This window comes from Planococcus citri, chromosome 1 (assembly GCF_950023065.1).
Source record: "Planococcus citri chromosome 1, ihPlaCitr1.1, whole genome shotgun sequence".
Classification (NCBI taxonomy): domain Eukaryota; kingdom Metazoa; phylum Arthropoda; class Insecta; order Hemiptera; family Pseudococcidae; genus Planococcus; species Planococcus citri.
In genome coordinates this window covers 75,514,820-75,527,447 of record NC_088677.1, presented here as the reverse complement: position 1 = coordinate 75,527,447, position 12,628 = coordinate 75,514,820, and the positions used below count along the sequence as shown (strand labels likewise).

At 32.5% G+C, this 12,628-nt stretch overlaps 2 protein-coding genes across 2 annotated transcripts in view; both read right to left on the bottom strand.

Moving 5' to 3' along the window:
• The window catches only part of mwh (multiple wing hairs), a 34,092-nt gene that overhangs the window by 13,859 nt on the left and 7,605 nt on the right, over positions 1-12,628 (bottom strand). The window lies entirely within an intron of this gene.
• Positions 5,545-9,385, bottom strand: LOC135832998 (uncharacterized). Its single transcript, XM_065346581.1, has 3 exons — positions 8,824-9,385; positions 8,635-8,718; positions 5,545-8,551 (listed from the first exon to the last, which is right to left on the bottom strand). The coding sequence occupies exons 2-3, from the start codon at positions 8,648-8,650 to the stop codon at positions 6,225-6,227; spliced, it is 2,343 nt and encodes a 780-aa protein (XP_065202653.1). The 5' UTR covers positions 8,651-8,718; positions 8,824-9,385; the 3' UTR covers positions 5,545-6,224.

Below are 12,628 nucleotides of genomic sequence, written 5' to 3'. Positions count from 1 at the left end.
TTTTTTTTGTCGATTTTGACAACTTTCACAACCTCGTATAGAGTATTGTAAAACGTAATATTAACATTTCACTTTTGAATTAGTCTTGTAATATCATTTGGGTCGGTGTTAATTTGATTGATTCGCGATGATAGAATTATTTGAAACTAACGTGTCCATAAGTGTACTGTACGTGTACCTACAGTGGACGCGTATACGAGTATGTATACAGTATACCCATGACATAGAATTAGAGATTGAATGTAATATTATACCGTATCAATAGGTATAGGTTCTCAACTTAGAATGTGATCCTTATTTTCAATGGTTTTTATTGAATTTTTGTATCTCGCAGAAACCATACGATAATTCATTCACACCCACATGAATGTACTGCATACCAAGAGGACGATTCTATATACCACCCACAGTTGAACAAAAACGATGTTTTCATGATCAAAGATTTACCGAGTCCGAGAACTGATATGTATAGCACTTAAGGGTGTAGTTTAGCTTCTAAAAATCCGAGAAAATAGGTAATGGGAAATTTTTATTGAAAAATATTTGGCTGCCAAATCAAGAGTTAAAAATTTTACTTTTTAATTTTATCAGTAGACAAATAACTGATTTGTTCGCGAACGAAAAATTGAATAATTATTGAGAATTTATGAATTTTATTTTAAACGAATTATTGAAAATTGTGCGTGCGCATTTTTTCATTAACTGTTGCCATTTGTTGCACTCACACTCGTACACGTTGTTATTTATTCATACGTATGAAGCGTTGCCAAATCGAATTTTTCGTTTCATTTCTAAAATTTTCAAAAATAATTCCGACTTTGGATAGTCACGAAGAAATAATTTCTCTTGCGAAGCCGGGCCAAGCGCGTCACCACTTTTTCTCCACGACGTTGTCGTGGAAAAGTGTAACCAACGCGCTCGGCCAGAGAATTAATTTTCATTTTTATTCAATGCCAGTTCTAATGTGCCATAATATTGGATGGATGCATTCACGAAGTATTTTTAATAAATGGAGGATTTGTTTGATTTTCCTAATGATTTTTTTCAATTTTTTAAAATTTAATGTTCTGACATTTTTCGTGGTGGCACCCAGTGCCTCCGAAATAAATTTCAAAAATATCAAAAATTGGTCATAAAAATTTATAGAAATGAAATATGGGATGGGGGGAGGGGGAAATGAAATTTTACAAAATAAGCTTTCAAGCAATTTTGTAGAAAAACAGGGCTTGTTAATATTATAAAAAGAGGAATTTTTAGGTTGGAAAGACAAAAATTATTGATTTTTGGATGTTTTGGCAAACAAATACAAGTCTCTTAGCAATTTTGACAAAAATTACGAATTACCACCATTTGACTACTTTATCAAAAAAACTACTTCCTGAGAATTTTGACGGAAGAACATTTCAAATTTTCATCAATTAGCCAAAAATTGACACTCTCTGACAATTTTGTCAAAAAAACGAGAATCTTCTGACAATTTTGGCAAAAATAGGTTTTTTAGCCAACCTTGACAAGAACAGGAATGTTTGACAATTTTGGCAAAAATTGACCCTTTTTGAGAATTTTACCAAGTCAAAAAACGAGAATCTTTTGACAATTTTGGCAAAAACAGGTTTTTTTTGGCCAACCTTGACAAAAACAGGAATGTTTGACAATTTTGGCTAAAATTGACCCTTTTTGAGAATTTTACCAAGATGATCACTTTTTGACAATTTTGACTGAAATGGATACTTTTTGATTATTTTAGCCAAAAATGGCAAAAATCAACGCTTTTTGACAACTTTTTCAAAAAAATGACACTTTTCAACTTGGTTAAAGGCAACAAAACTATAGAACCTTGTTGGCCCGACTTGTTTTTTATACATGTTATTGAAAAAATTGATAAACCAGTCAAACGAGCTCACTTAATGCATTTCCAGTGCTCAAAAATTTTGGTCAAATAGTCTGTACTAGATACCTAATCTACCCATACCATCATTGGCCGGATCCGGTCTTCCAGTCAAAAAACAGGATTTTTCCCCATATTTTTGGAGAATTTGAAAAATGGAATTTTCTCCCCACCACATCAACTTGAGCAGCTGAAATTTTGGCCAAAGGATCTATGCTTGATACCTAATTGACTAATACTACTGTCAGCAGGATGTGGAATTATCATCAGAAAACAAATTTTTTCACATAACATGAGAAAAAACAATAAAAATTTTTGTTTTCTGAACGGACGGTCGGATCCGGCCAATGATCGTATCGATTGATTTGGTATCTAGCACAGACCTTCCAACCAAGATTTGAGCTCCTAAAGTGCATTACAATAACTGATTTAATGGACAGAAAATTCCATTTCTGATGATAATTTCAGATCTGGCCGACGATAGTATTAGCCGATTAGGTATCAAGCATAGACTCTTTGGCCAAAATTACAGCTGCTCAAGTTGATGTGGTGGGGAGGAAATGCCATTTTTCAAAATTCTCCAAAAATATGAAAAAAAGTAAAAAATCATGTTTTCTGACCGGAAGGCCGGATCCGGCCAATGATGGTATGGGTCAATTAGGTATCTAGTACAGACTGTTTGGCCAAAATTTGAGCACTGGAAATGCATTAAGTGAGCTGGTTTGATTGGTTTTTCAATTTTTTCAATAACGTGTATAAAAAACTGGTTGGGCCAAAAATATGATTTCTGATGAGAATTCCAGATCCGGCGGACGGTAGTTCCACTCAATTAGGTATCAAGCACAGACCCTTTGGCCAAAATTTCAGCTGCTCAAGTTCATGTGGTGGGAAGAAGCGGTCATTTTTCGATTTCACCGAAAAGAAGAAAAAAAAGTAAAAAACCATGTTTTCTGACCGGAAGGCCGGATCCGGCCCAGGGTGGTATGAGTCGATCAGGTATCCGGATGACTGCCCATGGCCAAAATTTGAGCTCGGGAAGTTGATACGTGGGAGAGATACCTATTTGTAATTTTTTCCCATTTTTTGAGTTGAACGTTGAACACACAAAACTTCAAACACTCACCAAGAATCAAAAAATCAACTTGAGCAGCTGAAAATTGGGGGATGGTGTTTTTTGAGGTCCTCTTTCCAACAGTCCAAGTTTCATTCAAATCGGAGATTATCATGTGGGGGGCTTCCCTTGTCAGGTAAGATAGTCTTCCAAAATGATCAAAAAAATATTTTCATTGGAATATTTGAATTCCCCGCAAACTTTTTTAATAGGTAATCCCACAAATTCAAACCCAATTTCAGGCTCAATTCTTCGAAAATGCTCAAAAAAACAGTTTTGTCGTTATCAAAGTTGAACAAGAATAGCAAAAAAAATTGTTGAGAATTCTTCAACCATAAGTAAAAGATCTAAAAACACTGTGTACTTTCAAAAAATGAAGTAAATTCTATCACAAATCCCAAAAATATAATTATGAAGAGTGTTAAAAATGTGTCAAAATAACACAAAAAGACTCGAAAACAATAAAATTGCTGTAGATCATTGAAGAAAGGATAACATTTCTGTCAAGTACAAAGATAAAATTTTCAAAAATTCTTTAAAACATCGTTAAAATTACCTTACAACATGAAAATCACAAAAAAAATTCTGAATATTCAACGACATTCGCCTAAAATTCATGAAGAAGTGTTGAAGATGTGTGTAGAAACACTCAAAAAAGCATTAAAATTACCCTGTCATCAATCAGTGAGAAATGAAAATCATCAAAAAAGGAATTGAAATTTCAGTAAAATTACAAAAAGTACAAACAAAATCAAATAAAACTTCGCCTATTGAGAAGACGTTCAACTGTAACTGAAAACCAAACCTGTATTGAATTGTGTTTTTTTGCCCATTATTGTCATCTTGGTTTAGAGAGATCAAACTTTGAACTTTGAGAAATGAAGTACACTCACGAGATGTTGACATTTTGGGAAAATTCACAAGGTAGTAAATTTTTGAAATGAAATAATGAGAGGTATAATTTTGAGATTTTCAGTTTGTTCAAAGTTGGAAAATGTTTTCACTTACTTTGAATCTGAATAAATGGAAGTCGATAAGCACCCCACATATAAACTTGAGTGAATAAAATGTAAGCAAGCAGGTATAGTAGGTAGGTAAGGTACATGGTTTATTGGTTGTTAAAACGGCGTGAAATTTATTTTGGAATACTTCGATGAAAATTATTAATTATATCAAGAATAAATGCGATTTGTTTTTACTTCGAAGTGATAATTGATAACTTCACGAAATTGTTTTTGATTTTGAGTTAAAATAAATGTAGCCAGAAGGGTTTATAATGAAACGAACGAAAAATACCATTCTCAAAACGCGCGTCTGGAGTCTGACGGGCTACAAAACGTTCCCACCAATCACATCACAGATGGGGCGGTCCTAAGTACTTGTGCTATTTTTCATGTAAAATTCGATGATGTGAACAGTTTTATGCGATGTTTTCGTGAATTTATATTTTACTATGAAAATTTAAAACAGGAGATGAAACAAATATTTTTTTCTAGCATCTAGAACTAGAAGTACCTACTGCAGTACCCACGAATACAGTCCTTGTCACCCATCAATGAGTATAATTCACGATTTTTGTCACTGAAAATGCTAGGTGTAATTTGAAATTATTAAATAAAAGCGAAATGTTGACCTTTTTTTTCATTTTATACTTTTTTTTATTATTATTATTCATAATTAAAAAATCAGTACAATAAGCACAAAAAACAAAACCATAAATCATATTTATGATGATATTTATCACTTTTGAAACAAACAGTAGGAAGCTACGAAATACAACGAAAAACTAAATATTAATAATTAGAAAATCAGTTCAAAAAGTAAAAGAACAAAAAAAAATCAAAAATCATATTTATGATGATATTCATCACTTAATTGATAATAAGAAATGAGATTTTTGAAATGAACAGTAGGAAGGTACTAAGAAATACAATGAAAAACGAAATATTATTAATTAGAAAATCAGTACAAAAACTAAAAGAACAAAAAAAAATCAAAAATCATATTTATGATGATATTTATCACTAATTGGTAATAAAAAATGAAATTTTTGAAACAATCAGTAGGAAGGTACTTAGAAATACAACGAATAAACGAAATATTATTAATTAGTACAAAAACTAAAAGAACAAAAAAAAATCAAAAATCATATTTATGATGATATTTATCACTAATTGGTAATAAAAAATGAAATTTTTGAAACAATCAGTAGGAAGGTACTTAAAAATACAACGAATAAACGAAATATTATTAATTAGTACAAAAACTAAAAGAACAAAAAAAAATCAAAAATCATATTTATGATGATATTTATCACTAATTGGTAATAAAAAATGAAATTTTTGAAACAATCAGTAGGAAGGTACTTAAAAATACAACGAATAAACGAAATATTATTAATTAGTACAAAAACTAAAAGAACAAAAAAAAATCAAAAATCATATTTATGATGATATTTATCACTAATTGGTAATAAAAAATGAAATTTTTGAAACAATCAGTAGGAAGGTACTTAAAAATACAACGAATAAACGAAATATTATTAATTAGTACAAAAACTAAAAGAAAAAAAAACATCATAAATCGTATTTATGATGATATTTATCACTTAATTGGTAATAAAAAAATGAAATTTTTGAAACAATCAGTAGGAAGGTACTTAGAAATACAACGAATAAACAAAAATTATAAGAAGAAATCACTACAATTTCATCTGCTACTACTAATAGGAAAAAGTACTCAAGTTACAGTTACAAGGAATAATAAAAAAAAACAAAATAAAAATCACTACCTGACTATGACTACCAATATTTGGCATAAAAATAGGATTTTTATTTTTTAGATACAACAAATAATAAAAAAGTAGGTAGGTAATTGAAAAATACAATAATAAAAAAAAAATGGAAATCACCACCAATATTTGGCATAAAAAGTGTTTTTTTTTATACCTACATTAAAGCGAAATACACTTACAGATACAACACAATATATAATAAAAAAATGAAAAAAATGAATATCACTTTAGTTTCAGTTTGGCACCTTGAAACAATTTAAAGTAAATACTACTTTAGGTAAAAATCATTTGATCACAGGTAACAAACAAATAAGCGTTTTTTTTAGTCAATAGAAGGTAATTCAATCTCAAGTTCTTCAATATTCATAAACATAACATCTAATCCTATGTCATTTTTCTCCTCTTCCTGTGGTGCTTGAAATTTAGCTGAACTAGCGCGTTTTTTTTTTAGTAGAATAAATTCTTGGTTGAGGTTGAATATTCCTCACATAATCACGACTCTTCGATTTATTATCCTTCTTACAGACAGGTGCAGATTTTAAAACATCAGATTCGATGCATAATTGAACCTTGTTCAAATATTTCATCACCAACTTTCGATCGTCTTTATTTTTTGCTAAATTTAGAACAGAATTAAATTTCATCTTCAAATCCTCCTCACTGACATCCTTTTCAGCATCAACGAGTAATATATCCTTGATTTTTGTAGAAATAACTGCAGAGTTGTTGTTGTTGATACTTTCAAATGATTCCAAAGTTGCACAATGAGCATGAGCATTAGCATTATTAATATCAACACTAACGTTGTTCTTTTCATTTTCAATCATGCACACTTCATGTACATGCTTACACATGTTCCATTTGATTGAATAATCTAAGCATGTACAACTATACCTATGCAGACATGCATTACATAATGTACATATAAGACTACATGTACAATTCGCATCGTTTTTCTCAACATAATATATCTGTTTTGACGATACAATCCAACGTTCATCAGTAGAGTCATAAGTAATCAACGAATCATTTCTATTGGCAACAGCAGTTCGATGTCGTCTTCTCAGGTCCTGAATTTTTTTTGTAAGCTTGCCTTTATGATGAAGAATAATCTGATCAAATAAACGGTCACGTATAAATTTCATCAATATTGAAATTGTCCAGTCCAATCGTTTCACTTTTTTCCCTTCTAAATACACATACTTCAACGTTCGGTGAAGACTCTCTAGATGAGTATTCGAATTCAGTCCACTTTGCTTCCTATAACAATATGCCCACTGCTTTCTATTACTCACGTACGTACTTTCAAAATATTCTGCATAATTTTTTGTATCTTTGTCTTCTTTCCACCGAGCGATGGTATCCGGCAATAAAAGTTCGAATTTATTCTCATCCAACTCTTCTAATAGAACACGTAATTGTTTATATGTCTCGTTTTTCTTATCAGCTTCACGTTCGCCACCAATTCTGTTCAGATTTTGCTGCCATGCTCTCACAACATGCCATGTACAATATAATTGTTTCTTAGGTGGTCCCATAATTCTAGTCCAAGCATTGCCAAAACCCACTTCCATGTCTGACATAAATAGATTCGTGTCAATCAATCCAACGGAGTCTCTGATTTTAGAGAAAAAAAATTCGTAAATAGCTTGGTCAGAGCGATTCGTTAGTAAAAATGCACAAGGAAATCCCTGATTGACACTATCTAAAACTAATATAGTGTAAAGAATGAAATCGTATCCCATGCCATGAGTACCGTCCACGCATATTGTATTTTTGCCGTATTCTTTCAACATTTCTTTCTGGCCATCGTTCATGAAAATTGCTACAAAATCAGATGGTTTCAAAATCGAATTCGGATCTTCAACGTCTTGAGGTTTGTAAAAAATAACAGGATGACTTTCCTGTAATCGCAGTTCTTTGATTAAAATATCAACACTTCGTGCATCACTGGAATCCCGCACTTCTTCATTAGAAATATCAAAAGCTGCGCGGATATTGTGTAAATCTTTGTTGGTTAACAAGTGCTCTCTTTCTATATCACCCTCAAGCGAATCTCGTATATTACTCAGAATGACCGGAGCGGGTATTTTTAATTGCAGTTGCCTGGCAATTTCTTCACGTTTTGTAGGTGAAACATTAAGATGTTTCAGATCATTACAATGCCCAACATGAGTTGAAATGAAATTAGCACGACATACATTTTTACCGATCACAACATCAATAGCCGCTGGACAGAAAGCATTAATTTTTTTGGAACCTTGAATTTTCAACAGTCTCAAATTTTTGCCTTTACTTTTGAAAGTACCACTGCGGTGACATATGAAATGTGCAGTACTTTTTTCTTGACGTCGCTTCAGAATAAATTTACAATGCGTTTTTTTTTCTTTGAGTTTCTTCCAGCTCATAAAAGTATTCCATGTATCAAATTCTAGGTTTTCAACTTCGTATAATATCTGATGTTCATCACTAAAATGTTTTGAAATTTCAGTACTGTTACCTTTGAAGACGCATAACGGACATTGAACTACTTTTACTCGTAAAGATGAATCTTGATTATGAACTTGATTGTGGTATTTGAAATTTTTCAACGAATTGAATGATTTTGGGCACTCGGAGCAAACATATTTGAAATTCCCTTCTTTTTTGCGAGGTACTTGCTCTCGAATACTTGTAGATGATTGAAAGTGTATATTTTTGAGATGTTTTCTCAAATTACTATTTGAAGAAAATGATTTGTCGCATAGGTTACAGTCAGCTGAAAAATCAAAATACACATATGTCAATTATTCACATTTCATGAATTTAAATCATAATTGACTTAGTTGATGAGAAACATACCTTTGAAAGATGCCATTTTACGTGAAGTCCGGATGTTATTTTCAAGAGAAGTGGCAAAACTTTCATTTTCACGTCAGCTGAAAACTGAAACAAGTTATGTCAACTAAGTCAACTTTGAGCAAATGAACACATACATGATTTTTATTCATTTCAATGTTTTACCGAAAATGATTTTTTATTTTTACTTACCTTTCAAACTTCGAAGTTCGAAGATACATGATTGTGACGGTGTTTTAATTATTCGGAATAACGCAAACTTCAACTTCCAAGTTCCATTTTTACGTAAATAACTTAATCCAACATCAGTGATAACGGTGATAAACATACCGCTACGCTGTGATTGGTGGGAACGTTTTGTAGCCCGTCAGACTCTAGACGCGCGTTTCTCAAAATGCAAAAATTGCAAAAACTGCACAAACGCTCTCTTTATTGAAAATGCTTCAACTAAAATATGTAAACAAACCATCGATAACGCAAATTTGTTTACTTTCATGGCGACTTTTCGATGTCTTTAATCCATACAAATAGTGTTCGTATTTTCCATTTTTCACGCTCAAAAATGATCGAATACTGTTCATTTTTGGATATGTTATTTAGAAAGGTTATATCTCGGCGAGTACAAGCTCGGTTTTTTGAAATATTGTCTCATAAATGAATAATGCTCGCATGAAAATGACCCTAAATTACGTAAGTTTAAATCCAATTTATTTTTATTCTAAAGCAAATTTTAAAAAAACAGCTCTGTACTCGCCGAGATATAATCTTTCTAAACAACATATCCAAAAATGAGGCAGATCCATTCGTCCGTTTTTGTGTAATTTGGAAAATAGAATTCGTCATATTTTACCTACTCATTTACCTACTAAACTACACCCATTACGTTTTAGAATTTCAATTTCAAAAAAAAGTAAAAATTAGGATTTTTGAAAATTGTTAAGAACTAACAAAATTTTTATGTTTTTGAAATTTAAAAAAAAAAAAATCTGCTTTGATTGAATAAAAAATATTTTGTTCGAGGAGAAAAAACGTAAAGATTTTGAAAACAAAAAATAAATGAGAAAAAAAAATCAAAATTTTACAAAATTGACCTAGAAAGCTGAAATTTGGAATATACCCTATTTTCGACCTGCCAAATCGATTTAAAACGAGTTTAAACCGTTTTGAGTAGTTTTGAAGCCTCCAGCAGATTTTTCAATGCTCGAAATTTTCACAAAATTTTATCAAACGAAGTTAAAAACCCGAAATTCACGCTGCACTTCAACTTAAACACGCTATCAAGTCGACTGCTGGTGAGTTTAGGTCATTTTGGAGCCTCCAATGACATTTTGCAAATTCTTGGAGCCTCCAGTGGATTTTCAAAACTTGAAATTTCCACAAAATATCATCAAATGCAGTTGAAAAGCTGAAATTCATTCTGTAAACTAATTCAATACACTATGAAGTCGACTCCAGGTAGATTTAAAGTCATTTTAGAGCCTCCAGCGATTTTTTAGAAATTACTGGAGGCTTCAGCAGATAATGTGCAGAGTGAATTTCGGCATTCCGACTACATTTGATCAGATTTTGTGGAAATTTCAACTTTCAAAAATCTGCTGGAGACCCCAGGAGTTTTCAAAAAGTCATTGGAGGCTCCAAAATGACTGGAACCTATCTCAATTGACTTGATAGCGTGTTGAAATTGAAGTCCAGAATAAATTTTGCATTTCCAGCTCTTTTTGGTGAAATTTTATGGAAATTTTGAACATTGAAAAATCTTCTGGGGGCTCCAGTAACTTCCAAAAAGTCACTGGAGGCTCAAAAATGACTTCTCATCTGCAGTCGACTTGATAGCGTATTGAAATTGAGGTGCAGAGTGAATTTTGGATTTCCAACTCGGATTGGTAAGATTTTATCTGCTGGAGGCTCCAGTATTTTCCAAAAAGTCACTGGAGGCTCAAAAATCATCTGTAGTCGACTTGGCAGCGTGTTGAAATTTGAGTCCAGAGTAAATTTTGGATTTCCAGCTCTGATTGGTAAAATTTTATGGAAATTTCAAGCATTGAAAAATCTGCTAGAGGCTCCAGTATTTTCCAAAAAGTCGCTGGAGGCTCAAAAATCATCTGCAGTTGACTAGATAGCGTGTTGAAATTGGAGTCCAGAGTAAATTTTGGATTTTCAGCTCTGATTGGTAAAATTTTATGGAAATTTCAAGCATTGAAAAAAAACTTCTGGAGGCTCCAGTATTTTCCAAAAAGTTGCTGGAGGCTCAAAAATCATCTGTAGTCGACTTGGTAGTGTGTTGAAATTGTGGTGCTGAGTAAATTTTGGATTTCCAGCTCTGCTTGGTAAAATTTTATGGAAATTTCAAGCATTGAAAAGTCTGCTGGAGGCTCCAGTATTTTCCAAAAAGTCGCTGGAGGCTCAAAAATCATCTGTAGTTGACTTGGTAGCGTGTTGAAATTGTGGTGCAGAGTAAATTTTGGATTTCCAGCTCTGCTTGGTAAAATTTTATGGAAATTTCAAGCATTGAAAAGTCTGCTGGAGGCTCCAGTATTTTCCAAAAAGTCGCTGGAAGCTCAAAAATCATCTGCAGTCGGCTAGATAGCGTGTTATAATTGTGGTGCAGAGTGAATTTTTAATTTCCAGCTCTAGCTGTTTGGTAAAATTTTATGGAAATTTCGAGCATTGGAAAATCTGCTGGGGGCTCCAGTATTTTCCGAAAAGTCGCTGGAGGCTTCAAAATGGCTTGAATCCATCTACAATTGACTTGATAGTGTGATTCAATTGAAGTCCAGAGTGAATTTTGGATTTCAGTTCTGTTTGGTAAAATTTTATGGAAATTTCTGGCATTGAAAAATCTGCTGGAGGCTCCAGTAACTTCCAAAAAGTCACTGGAGGCTTAAAAATTACTTCTCATCTGCAGTCAACTTGATAGCGTGTTGAAATTGTGGTTCAGAGTGAATTTTGGATTTCCAGCTCTGCTTGGTAAAATTTTATGGAAATTCCGAGAATTGAAAAACCTGCTAGAGGCTTCAAAATGACTCAAATTCACCAGAAGTCGACTTAACAGCGTCTTTAAGTTAGAGTTCAACGTAAATTTCGGATTTCCAACTTCATTTGATGAAATTTTGTGGAAATTCAAAGTTTCAAAAATCTGCTGGAGCCTCCAGAACTGCTCAAAACGATTCGAAACTGTTTACAATCGATTTATCAGGTCGAAAATAGGGTTGATGTCAAATTTCTGCATTCTAGGTCAATTTGGTAAAATTTTGATTTTTTTATCATTTTTTGCTTTTTGATTTTCAAAAATTCACCAAAAATCGAAAAATGCAAATTAGCGCTTGAAATTTTGGCTGGTGATACATTTTTACATGCTCTTTCGATCTAGCTACATCCTGTTCAAAAAATTCTGTGCGAGTCCTAGGTATGTTCCCCATCCGCCAACATATTCTCTCTAAAATACCTGTTGTGTTTCATGTACCTAGACCTACGTTTTCATCAGTTAAAAGAGAAACAATCTAAAATTGACGAGAAAGCGACTAAATCAATTTTTTTCATTCTTCAAACACACATTTTGTAGGTATTTTAAAAAAGGCGTAGGTAATAAATTTTCATTTCAGAATTTTGGGACATTATAAATTAGGCTTACGCGAGTCTCTCTGTCGTTTTACCTTATAATCACATCGGCCGTTGTACTCGTACGTTTCGGTCGAGTCACGAAACGAACATCTATTATAAACATTTTTGGATTTACGAGTATTATAACTTGTCAGGTGAACCTATATGAAGAAGACTTGTCCATTTAGGTACTCAGTCCAGACGTAGGCAACTAGACGTAGACGCTTCATACGCCCAGATTCTTCAATTTAGGATTATGGGTGTACTTTACAAAACATCAAATATCTTTGTCATGATGTTGTATTTCTCTTCCATTATATATTGTATTTTAAACCATATCGAAATCGTCTTCAGTATACGTATAACGTATTCACTACCTATTCAGATATTCGGCGAT